General features: G+C 43.0%; 1 protein-coding gene across 3 annotated transcripts in view; it reads left to right on the top strand.

Annotated features, from left to right (window-relative positions):
* LOC137422283 (uncharacterized) overlaps positions 1 to 16,029 on the top strand; it is an 83,314-nt gene that overhangs the window by 51,530 nt on the left and 15,755 nt on the right. For all 3 annotated transcript variants that reach the window (XM_068109036.2, XM_068109045.2, XM_078770261.1), the window contains exon 5: positions 9,758 to 9,897. In XM_068109036.2, coding sequence (XP_067965137.2) covers positions 9,758 to 9,897 — 140 coding nt within the window. The remainder of the gene's footprint in view (positions 1 to 9,757; positions 9,898 to 16,029) is intronic.

Genomic DNA, 16,029 nt, shown 5'->3' with positions numbered 1-16,029 from the left:
CTGTGATGGATTTCACTGGGATTCACACCCTCACTTCCCAAGAAACGGATGACAGAACGTTGCTCCTCACTGGTGCATGCTTCTGAGGGAGCCGCCATCTTGGAACTGCTCTACTGATGTCATAATTATGCTCAATGCTGCCAGATCGAAAACAGGCAAAACATGACTCTTACCCATAGATATAACATATGTCGTCCACAACTACACACATTGCATTCTCGAATTTATATCGCCATTTTAAGGTTACTTATGGACCGGCTCTCATATATACATACATATACATACATATATATGTCGACAGAGGGCGCATGCCATGCATCCACCCTGTTTGGGCATCCATATGTTATACAATTAGGAGTATTTTGCATTGGGGAAGGCGGGGGTTAAATTTAAGAAAATTTTAACAAATGAGATAATAAGACAAAAAAGGCAATTCTGACTTTTAGTTGATCTGTGAAAGGCACAAAACCGCCCACTGCAAAACATCAGTGTGTCAGTCTCTACACTGATACCCACAGTATCTCTCTGCCTTGACCAAGCTGGGATTATAGTACTTCATTTGGCAGTCACATGTTACACATTTGTATGCAATGGACCAGACCATTTGAGCTGACATTGTACACAAGGAACTTTGGCATAGGAGGATGCCATTTGGCTCACCATGCCTGCACTACACCCAACACCAGGCACCGCCACCCATCCTCACACAAGATAGCTACAAGTCCTGCCAATACCCATGTACCCCTCTAGGTACCTGTCTAATTGCAATTTAAACCTATATACTCATTCAACTGCCAATCCCTTTCTCGTGAGTCCATTTCATGCATTAACTACTCCTTGACTTGAAGACCCCCTGCCTATTCTGTCCTAACTTTCCTCTTCTTCACTTTCAGGCTATGGCCCTTATTCTGCCCTTATTTTCTCTAGACCCTTCATTATCCTAAACATCTCAATCAACTCCCCTCGTAATCACCTCCTTTCTAATGTATGAAGCCCGGTCTCCTTCACAGCCGCTCCTCATAGCTTAATCTAGCTAGCCCGAAATCAATCTCGTACCTTTACGCTGAACCCTCTCGGTGGCATCTATGTTATAATCAAATTAGCCTTGAAAATAATACTCCTTTTGTGTGTTGATCTTCCCATTTCACTGGAATATTTTTTTAAGGCACCGTTCATTGTATTTCTCAAGGCTTTTCAAGTGGTGGCTGTAGGTCACCTACATTTAACAGCCAAAGAGCAGTGAGGGAATGACGGCATTGTACCCCTGAATCGTCATTTATTTTCGAATGTTCCTGTTGTTGTTGTTGTTGTTGTTGTTGTACAGCCCCCAGACAGTTCTCTCGAACAAGCCCGTGGCACGGAGACAGCCGATCGATCTCCCAGGAGCGACCCAGAGATCCCCCACATCCAGGATGGTGTACCATCACCTTCACGAAGTCAGGGCCATGGCAGAGTTAGACAGAGCGAGAGAGTTAGAGAGTTAGAGAGTTAGAGAGTTAGAGAGTGAGAGAGTTAGAGAGTTAGAGAGAGAGAGAGAGAGAGAGAGAGAGAGAGAGAGAGACAGACAGACAGACAGACAGGTAGGTGAGAGAGAGAGAGAGAGAGAGAGAGAGAGAGAGAGAGAGAGAGAGAGACGAGAGAGAGAGAGACGAGAGAGAAAGACCCACGGGGACCCATCGGCACTCTGACCATGACCGTGCTGCCCTGATGAATCCGAACAGCAGGGATGAATGGGGAAGATTTGACCCCCAACTTGCATTGGGGGGGGGGGGGCACAACCACCGCAAAGAGGCATCCCCAATAGCTGTCGGTTCCTATTGTTGAAGATACCGCAAATAATGTACCGAATGGAGTACTTGCACAGGGAAATATATTCTGACTATTATCAACATTGCCCTTGCTGGAGATATGGCTGCCGAGGTATGGGAAGTGTTTTATAACCTCCAGATTTTCATAATGTACATGGACCTGTGAAGGGGTGTCGCTTTTACTCGAGTGGGCTGGTGGATCACCTTTATTTTTCCAATATTCAGGGAAAGACATAGGCTTCTGCAGGTTTTGCAGAGAGATTAGGTGTGATCTGCCATTCATGGGCACTATGAGCAATGATGGTACAGTCATCCAAGTCCTGGAGATCATCGAGGCTGGCCTTTGTCACCCTGGTCTTGACACAGAGATGTCTTAAGTTAAATAACTGTCTGTCGGTTTGGTGTTCAATCTTGAATCCTTTGACCAGTCCATTGTGGTCTTGGATGATAATGACCAGTCCTTGGTGGTTTCAGATGTCCGATGGTTGAGGGGATATGTAGCATTGGGATTCTCTGGTGTCCATTCTGGTGTTGATTGCGGAGAGTATGGATGGACTGAAGGAGAAGATGAACAAGTGGAAGGAATGTATGGAGGCAAAAGGTCTGAAGGTGAATATCGGAAACACAAAGGTGATGGCAAGTGGTAAAGCATGTGGTGAGGTGGAAAGAACTGGGAAGTGGCCGTGTGCTGTGTGCAGGAAGGGTGTCGGAGTGAACTCCATTCAATGTACAATGTGCGCTGAGTGGGTTCACCAAAAATGTAGTGGTCAGACAGGGTCATTAACTAGTGTGGCAACTACATTCAAGTGGAAGGTGTGCACAGAGGGAGCTGCAGATGGAGGAAATGTTGAGTTGGATCTTTGAGACGGCATGAAGCTGGAAGTTGTGAAAACATTTTGCTACCTAGGAGACATGCTGAATGGAGAAGGTGGATCAGACTCGGCAACAGTTGCTAGAGTGAGATATGCATGGAAGAAGTTTCGGGAACAGAGTGGCGTGCTGACGATGAGGGGAGTGTCGTTGAAGCTGAAGGGAAAAGGTGAATGCTGCATGTGTGAGAAGTGTTATGATTTATGGGAGCGAGACATGGGTAATGAACGTAGAGCAGCAACGAAGGCTGGAAAGGGTGGAAATGCGAATGGTTCGGTGGATGTGCAGAGTATCGTTGAGAGAGAGGAAGACAAATGATGAATTGCGAAAGATGATGGGAATAGAGCCTCTGATGGATGCTGTGAAGAGAAACAGGTTGAGATGGTTTGGTCATGTGTTGAGGAAGGATGAAAGTGACTGGTTGAGAAGAGTGATGGAAATGAATGTCGAAGGACGGGGAAGACCGAGAAAGACTTGGCTAAAGGTGGTGGAAGAAGAAATGCGGGCAAGGGGGTTAAGAAGGGGAGATGTAGAAAATAGGGCAAAATGGAGAAGATTGTCATAAGGCCCGCAAGGCTAACCCCCGCTCTAGCAGGGAAAATGGCCTTAAAATGCCTGTTGTTGTTGTTTGATGGTCGAGGGGATATGTAGCATTGGGATTCTGGTGGATGTGCTACTTGTGAATGTCTACAGTTGTGGAGGACCCCAAGTAGGATTTCAAACAGCAAACGGCTTACCTTGTGTTGCTTTTATTGGTTGCTTTAGGCAGCTTTCTTTGGCTTGAAGAGCAGTGAGGGTTAATTATAAAGATCCCAGCCACCTAGGGGTGATTTATTAGATGAGAGCTGATTGGTTGGTCCCTCAAATTATGTGTGATAAACGTGATTGGGTCTTCATGTTTATATAATGACTGTTATTGGCATTGCACATGGTACATATTTGGGAGCATCAGTGGTGCACATTTCTGCTGTCACTGATAACTCGGCAATCAGTGATTTAACCAGCCTGGTGGCTGATGGGGATGTGTAACATTGGGATTCTCATGTATATGCTACTTTTGAATGTCTGCAGCTGTAGAGGAAACCAGGTAGGGTGTGAAACAGCAAAGGGCTTTCTTGTGCAACTTTTCTTGGTTGCTTTATGTACCTTTCTTTGGCTGGAAGAGAAGGGAGAGTTAAAAACAAACAAACAAAAAAAAAAACATATATATATATATATTGTTGCGGATCTCGGAGTACGGCACTCCCCTTACTGAGGGGGGGGGGGGGTTAATCCCCTCGTCTATTAAGCTGGCCGTCTCCGGTCCTGGAGCTATGACGTCACTTCCGGTCAGCGCTGAATAGGGTGGTAGGCCAATTGTTCCTATTACCTAATTACCAGCGCCTTCCGGTAAGCGAGGAAATGAGCCCCGCCTGAGCCGCGGACAAGATGGAAGATTGCCGAGCGGTTTAGCAACCCGCAGCTCGAGCCATTAACAAAGGGACTAAACCCGATTATAGCGGTTGGCCAAATCGTGCCACAGGTACTCAATGGGGAAAAGACTAAGACGATCGGACGAGAGGAAGCAAGGAATACGGAGGGTAAAGGAAGAACAAATATGGTTTATTACTATCTAAAAGAGGAAACGAAAGAAGGGAATGTACAAGAAGAGGAAACAAAAGGACATAGGGCAACCTTAGACACTCTTATATAACACGCCCATGACAATACAAACAGACTCACACGGAATGGTAGCTGGTAGGGGAGGAAGGTCCAGGCAGATGGTTCCAGGTGAGGGGATGGTCCAGGCTCCGTGTCCGTGGGTGAAGGACGGCTGGCAGCTTGACGTCGTTGGCGCGTGACCGGACCTTACAAACGCGAGGGGCTGGAATGCGCGTATGTACAGCGTGCCGAACGCGCTCAAAACCAACGGCGGTTCGTGTCAAAACCGATCATCCCAAACGATCCTCTGTGCAATGTTCTTATATTTGCCACCTCTGCGCTGTTCTCTCGCATTGGCCGATCTTTTGCCGATCTTCTCTCCTCGCATCTGCTCTCTCGTTCATCTCCCGGTTCATCTCTCTCGGTCTCTCTGCTCTTCCGCCTGGTGTCTTCTCTCTGTGTCGTGAAAGGGCTTGCGCTCCCGCTTTTATTGCCAGCTTCGCGTATTAAGCCGCGTCCGCTTTGCTCCGCCTACCGGTGAACACGCCTCGGCCTGGATTGGCCGCGAGGGTTCATTCGTACCTCCCCTCCTGACGCGTCGATTGGGCCATGCCTATGTTCCAGGCCTCTCCTCCCTTCTTCTCCCACTTTACCGCGTGCGTAATGGCGGCTTGGGGCCAGCAAACAAACCAAAAAGGCAGCGAACGCTGCAATACGGCTACTGGCACTTTGGAGAGAGCGAGAGATTGGGGATAATTGAAGGGGCCTATCTTATTTGATTAATACAACGCAGGGTCAAACTATTGGAAACAGATCCTTAACTGAAACATAGACTAATGAAATAACGAAAGAAGAAGCCTATTGTTTGCTACGTGTTGTACATGGCCTAACTCGGGTGCAACCTTTACAAAGGGGGATATTTACAAGAATTATTATTATACAAAGTGAAGGTTCTAAAAACCGTAACAATATAGTGTTGTGGATATGAGAATTGTGTTTTTTTTATTGTGTAGTACATTGTTAAATATCACCCTCCTTCCTCCAGTTGTGTATAAAGGTCAAAAGGGTGTCCCTTAATTAGGTCATATACAATCACGTTAGCCAATCATAGATTTCCTGCTTGTTGGTAGTTATTTCCTTATTCTGTGTATTAGGTTAAGGCTTTGTCTTCCATTAATTAATACTCCATTGCACCGAATTCAAATAGATGGATCCCCTTTCATTTTCATTCCCAAAGCCTCTATTGCCAACTGCATTCGCCGCCATTACCCATGTGCTCCAACTCGGAGAAGAAGGGCGAGGCCCGCACACCATCATCAAGAGGTGGAGCCAAGAAGCCCCTACGACCAACCAAGAATGAGTGGGTATGGCTCAAGAGGGCGGGGTTATAAAACCCGTTGCATCAGCCCCCACCGAGAGTTGCGCCAGAGACGGCAGATGAGTCGAGACGAGCCCTCGGAGAGAGAAGGGAGACGCGTCCTGAGGTGAGCCAGAGAAGCAGCTTTGGCTCCACCAGCAGTTTTGGCTCCACCAGCAGTTTTGGCTCCACCCATAGTTTTGGCTCCACCATCAGTTTTGGCTCCACCAGCAGTTTTGGCTCCACCAGCAGCTTTGGCTCCACAAGCAGCGTTGACTCCACCAGGCAGCGTGGGCTCCACCAGGCAGGTTCGACCCGTTACCCCGCGGGAACCAGGATCGGCGGCATCGGTGACCGTCGAGGTCCAGCCCGACGTCCCGTGCGGGATCAAGCCCGAACCATCTGCCCCAGCTGAACCTTCCCATTCCTCCTTCCAGTCATTCCTGCCTCCATTCCCCAGTCGTGTAAGTGTGATCGTAGTCTGTCTTTTGTCTTGTCCTTGGGTTTCTAAGTAAGACTGTAATAGGTAAGCTAAGTTTCACTGTGTCCTTCTGGTCCGTCCCTCTTTCTGCCTTTATTTTATTATCCTTCCTTCTCCTTGGTTTCTTTTGGTTGTAAATAGTAATAATAAATCATATTCGTATTTCCTACCTCTTGTCTTCTTCTTCTTCACATCCGTCGTCTTTGTCTTTTCCAAATTGAATACCTGTGGCACGATTTGGCCAATGTTCAGAATCGGGTTAGTCTTGTTAACGGTTCGGGCCGCGGCTGCCATCTGCTCGGCAAATCAACATCTTATCCGCGGTCACAAACGAAGCTGCTCACCGGCCTTTCCGGAGGTCGCGGTGCAGCTTCAGGGACCACGTCGGTCAGTGACAAACGAGGGGACTAATCCCCCCTCAAAGGGGACCCATAGGTCGACGTTGGGTTCCGTAACAATATATATGTATGTATATATATATATATATATATATATATATATATATATATATATATATATATATATATATCTATATATATATATTATATATATATATATATATATATATATATATATATATATATATATATATATATATATCTATATATATATCTATATATATATATATATATATATATATATATACAGTGCATTCAAAAAGTATTCAGAGCCCTTCACTTTTTTCACATTTTGTTATGTTGCAGCCTTATGCTGAAATCGCTTAAATTCATTTTTTCCCTCATGAATCTACACTCAATACCCCATAATGACAAAGAGAAAACAGGATTTTAGAAAGTTTTGCAAAGTTATTAAAAAGAAAAACTGAAATATCACATTGACAAAAGTATTCAGACCCTTAACTCAGTACTTAGTTGAAGCACCTTTGGCAGCGATTACAGCCTCGAGTCTTCTTGGGTATGACGCATCAAGCTTTGCACACCTGGATTTGGGGATTTTCTGCCATTATTCTCTGCAGATCCTCTCAAGCTCTGTCAGGTTCGATGGGGATCGTTGGTGGACAGCCATTTTCAGGTCTCTCCAGAGATGTTCGAAAGGGGTTCAAGTCAGGACTCTGGCTGGGCCACTCAAGGACCTTCACAGAGTTGTCCCTAAGCCACTCCTGCCTGCATTGTCTTGGCTGTGTGCTTCGGGTCATTGTCCTGTTGGAAGGTGAACCTTCGGCCCAGTCTGAGGTCCTGAGCGCTCTGTTTCAGGTTTTCATTAAGGATATCTCTGTACTTTGCTCCGTTCATTGTTCCCTCAACCCTGACCAGTCCCCCAGTCCCTGCTGCTGAAAAACACCCCCACAGCATGATGCTGCCACAACCATGCCTCATCATTGAGATGGTATTGGGCAGGTGATGAACGGTGCCTGGTTTCCTCCAGACATGACGCTTAGAATTGAGGCCAAACAGTTCAATCTTGGCTTCATCAGACCACAGAATCTTGTTTCTCACAGTCTGAGAGTCCTTTAGGTGCTTTTTTGCAAACTCCAAGCGGGCTTTCATGTGTCTTTCAATGAGGAGAGGCTTCCGTCTGGCTACTCTGCCATAAAGCCCACATCGGTGGAGTGTTGCAGTGATGGTTGTCCTTCTGGAAGTTTCTCCCATCTCCACACAGTATATGTATTTGTCGTGTTTGAGATGTTACATTTTATTAGCAATTTAAGTTGAAGATTTAGGATGAAAAAATATTTTAAAATTCAAAATGAACCCTTCAGCACATGCATACGGGAGGGGTAGGGGCAGCCTGGAGGTTTGGGACGATTACACCTCATCACGACGTAATGAAAAGCACCTCACCACCACGATATTAAAAATACCTCACCACCACATAATTCAAAACACCTCACCACCGCATAATTCAAAACACCTCACCACCACGTAATTCAAAACATCTCACCACCACATAATTCAAAACACCTCACCACCGCATAATTCAAAACACCTCACCACCACGTAATTCAAAACACCTCACCACCACGTAATTCAAAACATCTCACCACCACATAATTCAAAACACCTCACCACCACGTAATTCAAAACACCTCACCACCACATAATTCAAAACACCACCACCACGTAATTCAAAACTCCTCACCACCACATAATTCAAAACACCTCAACCCACATAATTCAAAACACCTCACCACCACGTAATGAAGACACCTCACCACCACGTAATTCAAAGCATCTCACCACCACGTAATTCAAAACTCCTCACCACCACATAATTCAAAACACCTCACCACCACGTAATTCAAAACACCTCACCACCACGTAATTCAAAACATCTCAAAAAAACACTTCAAAACAAAAGTTTGAAGAGTAGTTCAGTGACAACACAGACACTGTCCACAAATGTAGATATATAGATGGATGACTGTACCTGAGTTGTTGTTTTGCAATGGTTTACACCAATCATAATACAAACAATTATTTTGCACAATGTATTTGTAATACACGTGATATTACATTTTATAAACAATTGAAGTTGAAGAAATTAAATAATAATTTTAAAAAATTCTAAAAAAAATTCCAAAAAAAAACATTCTTTTTGAAAATTGTCTTTCAAAAATACCCTTGGGACATACCCACAGGAGAGATAGGTGCATACCAGAAGTTTGGTACGATTTCACAAAAGTTTGAGGGAGTAGTTCAGTGACAACACAGGACAGGATAGGACAGGACAGGACACTGCAAAGAGATATACTGTACTGTATATATATATATATGTTGGCCGTTGGTGCTCCTATGATTGGCAGCACATGCACCAGAAGCAGTGACGGGAAGAGAGTGGCAATTTATTCTTTGTGTGGGAAAAATTGCAGTGCCAGATGGCAGAGCACTGGTACGATTCACCAGATAACTTGGGTTCAATTCCTGGTCTGGGCGTGTAATTTTCCAACATATATGTACACACATATATAATTTGTACATATCCTGGTGAAACATACTGCAACATTTTCAATGTTGACATGCCAAAATTATAATTTTTTGCCAAAATGCTTAACTTTGAGAACAGAACAATTTGGATGGAAGGAAATGTGAGTGAATCCGAGTAAACTGCAAACCATTATGTAGAAGTGATTTTCAAGAAAAGGGAAGTTTTGTGTTGCAGTTGCACTTCTGTTGCTTTCATCGACCAAGCATTGTGCTGAAAATGTAATGAAACAACTGCTTGCTTATCTCAAAAGCAGAACTTTTGCCACCCTGCCCAGAGTAATGTCTTGTGCCATATACTTGAAAATTGTGGACCGACCTCAATGGTTTGTTCTATATCTCCTTAATCAACATCACCCAGAGATGCTGCGTCATGTTCAAACAGCAAAACCACGGCCCAGCTTGAGGCCCCGATAGTCGAAAATGAGCCCTGTTGAAAAACATCCTCATCTTTGCATCAGCATCACATCTTTCTGCGAAGTTGCACGGAAAATATTTTATTTATTATTTAAATATTTTATAATCTTACTTCGTTGTTGTCGTCGAGGTGCAGAACAGGCCAATGGTTCAAACTGTGTATGATTAGGTCAGTGTAGGCGAGCGATTTGTCTTGGCATGAGTTGCAGGTGAAAAAGTTCTAATATGTTTGTTCCTCCAGGTTCTGGCACCAGCGGAACGCAAGTATGCTGCGTGGCTCGGAGGGTCTGTCTTTGCCTGCTTACCAATGTTTCCAAAGGCCTGTGTGACTCGATCACGATATGACGAATGTGGACCAAGAATCATGCATCACACCAGCATGTAAAATGATCCATGTTTAACACCCACTCACTGCCCTTACCTTTTGGCGTTTACTCGTTTAATTGTGAGAGAGAGAGGTTTCCACATGGTAATATTTTTTTCTTCACAGATGTTTTTAATCAATCTGTACTAATAGCGCATGATTGCCCAAAATATTGTTTACATGTATTTTAAGGCAAGTACTCCATTTCATAAATGCAAAAATGAACTGTGAGATGAAAGATGAATGCTGAATTTCTGCCTGAAATGAAACCAATAAAAAACAAGTAGCGCTACATTCAAAGTACACCGCCCCACATGCCAAACATATAAATAACATATCCTCCAGCGCGCGACATCGCCTGGGTGCCTTTGGCATCTGGCGATGTCACAGTGCAGCACATGGAGACAGTATTGGGACGGAGAGGTGCACAATAATTGATTGATTAACTGATTAATTGCATAACTAAAATAAATAATTATCATAAAATAATTAATTTCTTCATCAATTGGCTAAAGCATACCTAAACCCCCACTGTTTCATCCAAATCTGTAACTTTTTGAAAAAAAATTAAGTAATTAATCGAAAAAAAATTAATCGATTAATTGATTAATCAATAAATCAAGAATATCCTTTATAGCCACATCACTTGGTCACTGTTGTGTCCGAATATCAGCTTCCTGGCTCAAAAGGTGCCTGAGATATTGCTCAGAAGAGAAAGAAAACAAATAAGTGATTAGTAACTAAAATAAATAAATAATAATCGTAGAATAATTATTTTATTAATTAATTGGCTGATCGCATTCCTAAACTATCACTGTTTCATCTGAATCTGTAACTTTTTGAAAAAATAATTAATTTAATAATTAAATAATTAATCGATTAATCAATAAATCAAAAATGTCCTTTCCAGCCAAATCACTTGTTCACTGTTGTGTCCAAATATCAGCTTCCTAGCTCAAAAGGTGCCTGAGAAAGGAAATAAATAAGTACTTAATAAGTCGATAATAATTAAGTAATTAATCAATTAATTTATTAATCAAAAAATAAAAAATAAAGTTTTTGCCAAAACATGTGCTCACTATTGTGACCAAATTTCAGCTTCCTAGCTCAAAGGATGGCTGACATATCACCCAGACAAACAAACAAGAAAGAAAACAAGTACAGATACATTCAAAGTACACGGCCCCCATGCCAAATAATTAAATATCCTGCAGCGCGGCATTGCCGGGGCGCCTCTGGTGCCCGGCAATACCGCCGTGCAGCTCATAGAGACTGTATTTGGAGGGGGAAGTGCACAATAATTGATTGATTAATTGCATAATTAAAATTAAAAAAGATTGTCATAAAATATTTTCATAATCAATTGGCTAATAGCATAACTCAACAACTAGTGCTTCATCCGAAGATGTAACTTTTAGAAATTTAATGAAATGTCATTAATAATTTTTTTATTTATTAATCAATAAATAATTAATCGATTAATTGATTAATCAATAAATCAAAAATACCTTTTACAGCCAAACCACTTGGTCATTGTCATGTCCAAATATCAGGTTCCTAGCTCAAAAGGTGCCTGAGATATTGTCCAGATGAGAAAGAAAATAAATAAATGTTTAATAATGAAAATAAATAAATGATAATCTCTCTATATCATAAAAGAAAGTTTTTGTTTGTTTATCTGCGCAAGCTAATCTCCTGAACGGTGAAAGATAGGAGGAAACCTCGAATACAAAAAATGTCGGGACGGGCCCCAGGAAGGTTATAGGCTAGGTGGCGAGACCGGTCGAGGCCCACCTCGGCCTGGCTGGGCCCATTTCGCAATTAAAAGCTGAGCTGAATTATAGAAGTCCATCTTCTACGGCCGCGAGTAAAAGCTGAATTATAGTAGTAAATGCATTCAAAAAGAACCAAAAATGTCAGGACGGGCCCTGGGAAGGTTATAGGCTAGGTGGCGAGGCCGGTCGAGGCCGCATCGGCCGGGCTGGGCCCATTTCGCAATTAAAAGCTGAGCTGAATTATAGTAGTCAATCTTCTACGGCCGTGGGTAAAAGCTGAATTATAGTAGTAAATGCATTCAAAAAGAACCAAAAATGTCAGGACGGGCCCCGGGAAGGTTATCAGCTAGGTGGCGAGGCCGGTCGAGGCCGCATCGGCCGGGCTGGGCCCATTTCACAATTAAAAGCTGAGCTGAATTATAGTTGTCAATCTTCTACGGCCGTGAGTAAAAGCTGAATTATAGTAGTAAATTCATTCAAAAATAACCCGGGCAACGCCGGGTGCTTTCAGCTAGTCATAAATAAATTAAATACATGTGCTCACCTTTACGTTAAATAATTAATCAATTGGTGACTAGGACACATAAACTACCACGATTTCAGCCGAATCTGTAACTTAAAAAAATAATTAATTTAGTCATTAATGAAATAATTAAATAATTAATTGATTAATCAATAAATCAAAAATAGCCTTTACAGCCAAATCACTTGGTCATTGGCATGTCCAAATATTAGCTTCCGAACTCAAAAGGTGCCAGAGATAATGCCCAGAAGAGAAAGGAAATGTACAAGTACTTAATTAATCGCTAATAATTAAGCAACTCATCAATTAATTGATTAATCAAAAAACAAAAAATACAGTTTTTGACAAAGTAGTTGCTCACTATTGTGCCGAAATTTCAGCTTCCTAGCTCAAAGGATGGCTGAGATATCGCTCGGACAAACAAACAACCAGAGTGAAAACTGAGTACTCCCTTTCAGCGTGCGTCATCACCGAGCCCCCTTCGGTGCCCGGCAATGACGTTATGCAGCGCCTGGAGATGGCATAGGAAAGGAGCGGTGTACAACAAACAGAGTGAAACAAACTCCCTTTCGGTGGCTGGCAATGACGTCCTGCAGCGCCTTGAGATGTAATAGGAAGGGGTGGTGTCCAACAAATTTATGTTAGAAGTTATCTTCTTATGATGTTTGCAACAATGGCAGAATTTGACTTTCCCTCTTTCGTATGTCTCATCGATTCCCACCTTCCTCACCGACACCTTCCCTTACTCCGATGTCCCCCCAACCTCCTTTACGTTGTACAATTCAGCACAAAGAACTATTAAATCAGCAGATTAGCTCATATATCAAATAAATTGGCAATATTATGAAAAATGTTTGAATATTATTTTGTGTTTCTACATACCGTAGTTTATTTTCAGATGTGGAAACCATTTCATCGTGACAGATACTCAAGGATATACAACAAACCACAAGGAACTTTGGTGTAGAGGAGGCCCTTAGACCTATCATGCCTGTGCTACACAAACACCAGATTATAATAACCCATCCACACTCAAGCTACCTACAAGTCCTGCCAACATCCCTATACCCCTCTATCTCCAATGCTTCTAGTTACCAATCCAATTCCAATTTAAACCTATCTCCTGTTTCTGCTGCCACTACCTTTACAGGGAGACCATTCCATGGATTAACTTCTCTTTGAGTGAAAGACCCTTACCTTACTAGTCCTACCTCTTCTATTCTTTACTTTTATTCCTTGGTCTTATCACTGTCTAATGTGCCGAAAACCTCTTCTACACTTGAGTCGATCAATCAATCGCTGAAATCAATCTCGGAGGCCTCTCTATAACAGTTATGTCCTTCCTCAGATGTGGTAACCAAATCTGAATCCAATGTTCTAGATGAGGCTTCAATAAATTCCTGTACAGTGTTAACACTACCTCCTTTGACTGATAACTTATCTGCCTATGAATAGAACTTAAAACCCTGTTTGCTTTACCTATAGCTGCCTGACACTCACCTGTCTGCTTACCTCCCATATATACAGACTTGGCATTTAATATGGAAATTTTTTTTTTTCTTGACGGGTTTACTTTCTTAACTCAGTATATCAATCTGGTGAGTTTCTTTTACACTTTGGTGATTTATTTGTTAAAAGAACCATGTCACTGATTGTCGGTCGCAGCAAGAAGTCAACAACAGGATTATATCACAGGTGGCGTGGCAAAATGTATGGACAGGTGCATTTGACGATTGGCTTCACAGTCGGGTATACAAGGGTTGTTGCGTTCTGTATTAGTGGAAAACAACTGCTGCACGTCTCCAAAAGTTATTGCCGCTTCCTCTGGAGATGGTCCGTCAACTCGACAATGCTGTTTGTCATGGAGTGGTGGCTTTACGAAATTACAGCATGAAAGAGTGTGCTATTGCTCGGCAGTATGGCATCACTCAAGGTCAGGTGTCAAAGATCCTGAAACGAAATGCTCAGAGGGGTGTCCCTACTCCAATACCGAGGCCAGGACATCCCCGCAGAACCACAAGTAGGGATGATCGCCAGCTGCACCGGTTAGTCCGCTGCACTGGTTCAAGCAGGCTATCGTGCCAGGCGTCCCCTGAGAAGCCACGCCTGACCAGACAACACTGCCAGCGCCGATTGCAGTGGGCCAGAGAGCACCGTCAATGGCAGCCAGGGCACTGGAATCACGTGATCTTCAGTGACGAGTCTCGATTTCTGGTCTGTCGTCAAGATGGCCGCGTCCGAGTGCGCAGACAAGTGCATGAAGCCTACAACAAAGATTGTATAGTGCCAAGAGTCCAAGCTGGAGGTGGTGGGGTGACCGTTTGGGCTGCTTTTCATGCAGGGAGAAAAACTGACCTGGTTGTTCTGAATGGAAACCTGAACCAGTTCAAGTACAGGGCCATTCTGGAAGAAACATTGCTTCCATTTGCTCGTGCAGCCTTTCGAGGAAACTTTGTCTTCCAAGATGACAATGCACAGCCTCATCGTGCTCGCATGATCCAACACTTTCTTGCTGACCGTGGTGTAGAGCATATGGAGTGGCCTGCCATGTCCCCGGATATGAATCCGATAGAGAACTTGTGGGCAGAATTAACGCGTCAAATCGACAACTTGGACCAGCAGCCGACCTCTGTGCGTGAATTGCAGCAGGCTATTGTCACTGCATGGCAAGCGATTCCTGTCCAAACCTTGGCAAATCTCGTGAACAGCATGCCTCAACGTGTACGTGCTCTCCTGAATGCTCGTGGGGGTTACACGAAGTACTGAACTGTAATTTTACTGTCCGTAATCCCAGTCGTAATTGAAATTTTGTTTTTGTTAAAAAATTTTTTGCCTAATGTGCAAAATAAAGAGATACTTCTGGAAAACGTACAAATGTTTCACACAGTACCGTCCGTGAATTGAGTTCGATATCAGTTACATCACTTTCAAGGATCAATTTATTTGTTTCGAAATGTCAAATGTGGTTTTTGTTTCTTTTAACGGTCACATTAACAAAATCTAGAATAATTTCAACATAATTCCAATGAACTTTTGGTTCTAAGACATCTTGAAAAGTAAGTTCACCCCCACAAAAAAAATATTCCATATTAAATGCCAAGTCTGTATTACCACCCCCAGATCCTTCTCCGATGTGACACCCTCCAAGATTGCCCCCTGAATCAAGTAATCTGTATTCTTAATTATTCTTACCCATCCCCAGCACCTTACATTTGTTTCGGTTAAATTGCATCTGCCAATCCTTTGCCCAATCTATTAAAGTATCTCGATTCTATCACTTACCTGAATCTGATTACCACCACCCTCGCCAATGAGCTTTGTGTCATCTGCAAATTGGGAAAGCAGACTTTTAACCCCACTGTCCAAATCATTGATATAAATTATAAATAATAATGGTGTTCGTACTGACCCCTCAGGTTGTCCTTACATCCTCCCATTCTACTTACATCTAACTTACATCCTTCCATTCACAGCCACTCTTTGCTTCATATCACGAATCCAGTTTCCAATCCTGAAACACCTGACCAGCCACTCCACAAGGCCTCACCTTGGCTAACAACCTCCGATGTGGTACCCTATCAAATGCCTTCCTAAAGTCTAGATATGCTATGTTCACTGCCATTCCCTCATCCACCCAATCAAAAACTGCTTCATAGAACTCCAATATATTTTAAAACAAGACTTACCTTTGGTAAATCCATGCTGACTGTCTTTAATTCGTTTGAAAATATTCAAATGTTTTCCTATCCGTTCCTTAATTAATGTCTCCAACACCTTCCCCACCAATGAAGTTAAACGAACAGGTCTATACTTCCAAATTCTACCATCGAACCTTTCTTAAATAATGGTGT

The sequence above is a fragment of the Myxine glutinosa genome, chromosome 1, assembly GCF_964187855.1.
Source record: "Myxine glutinosa chromosome 1, kmMyxGlut1.1, whole genome shotgun sequence".
NCBI lineage: Eukaryota > Metazoa > Chordata > Myxini > Myxiniformes > Myxinidae > Myxine > Myxine glutinosa.
Note: the sequence above shows the minus strand (reverse complement) of the source record. Positions and strands in the feature narration are given on the sequence as shown.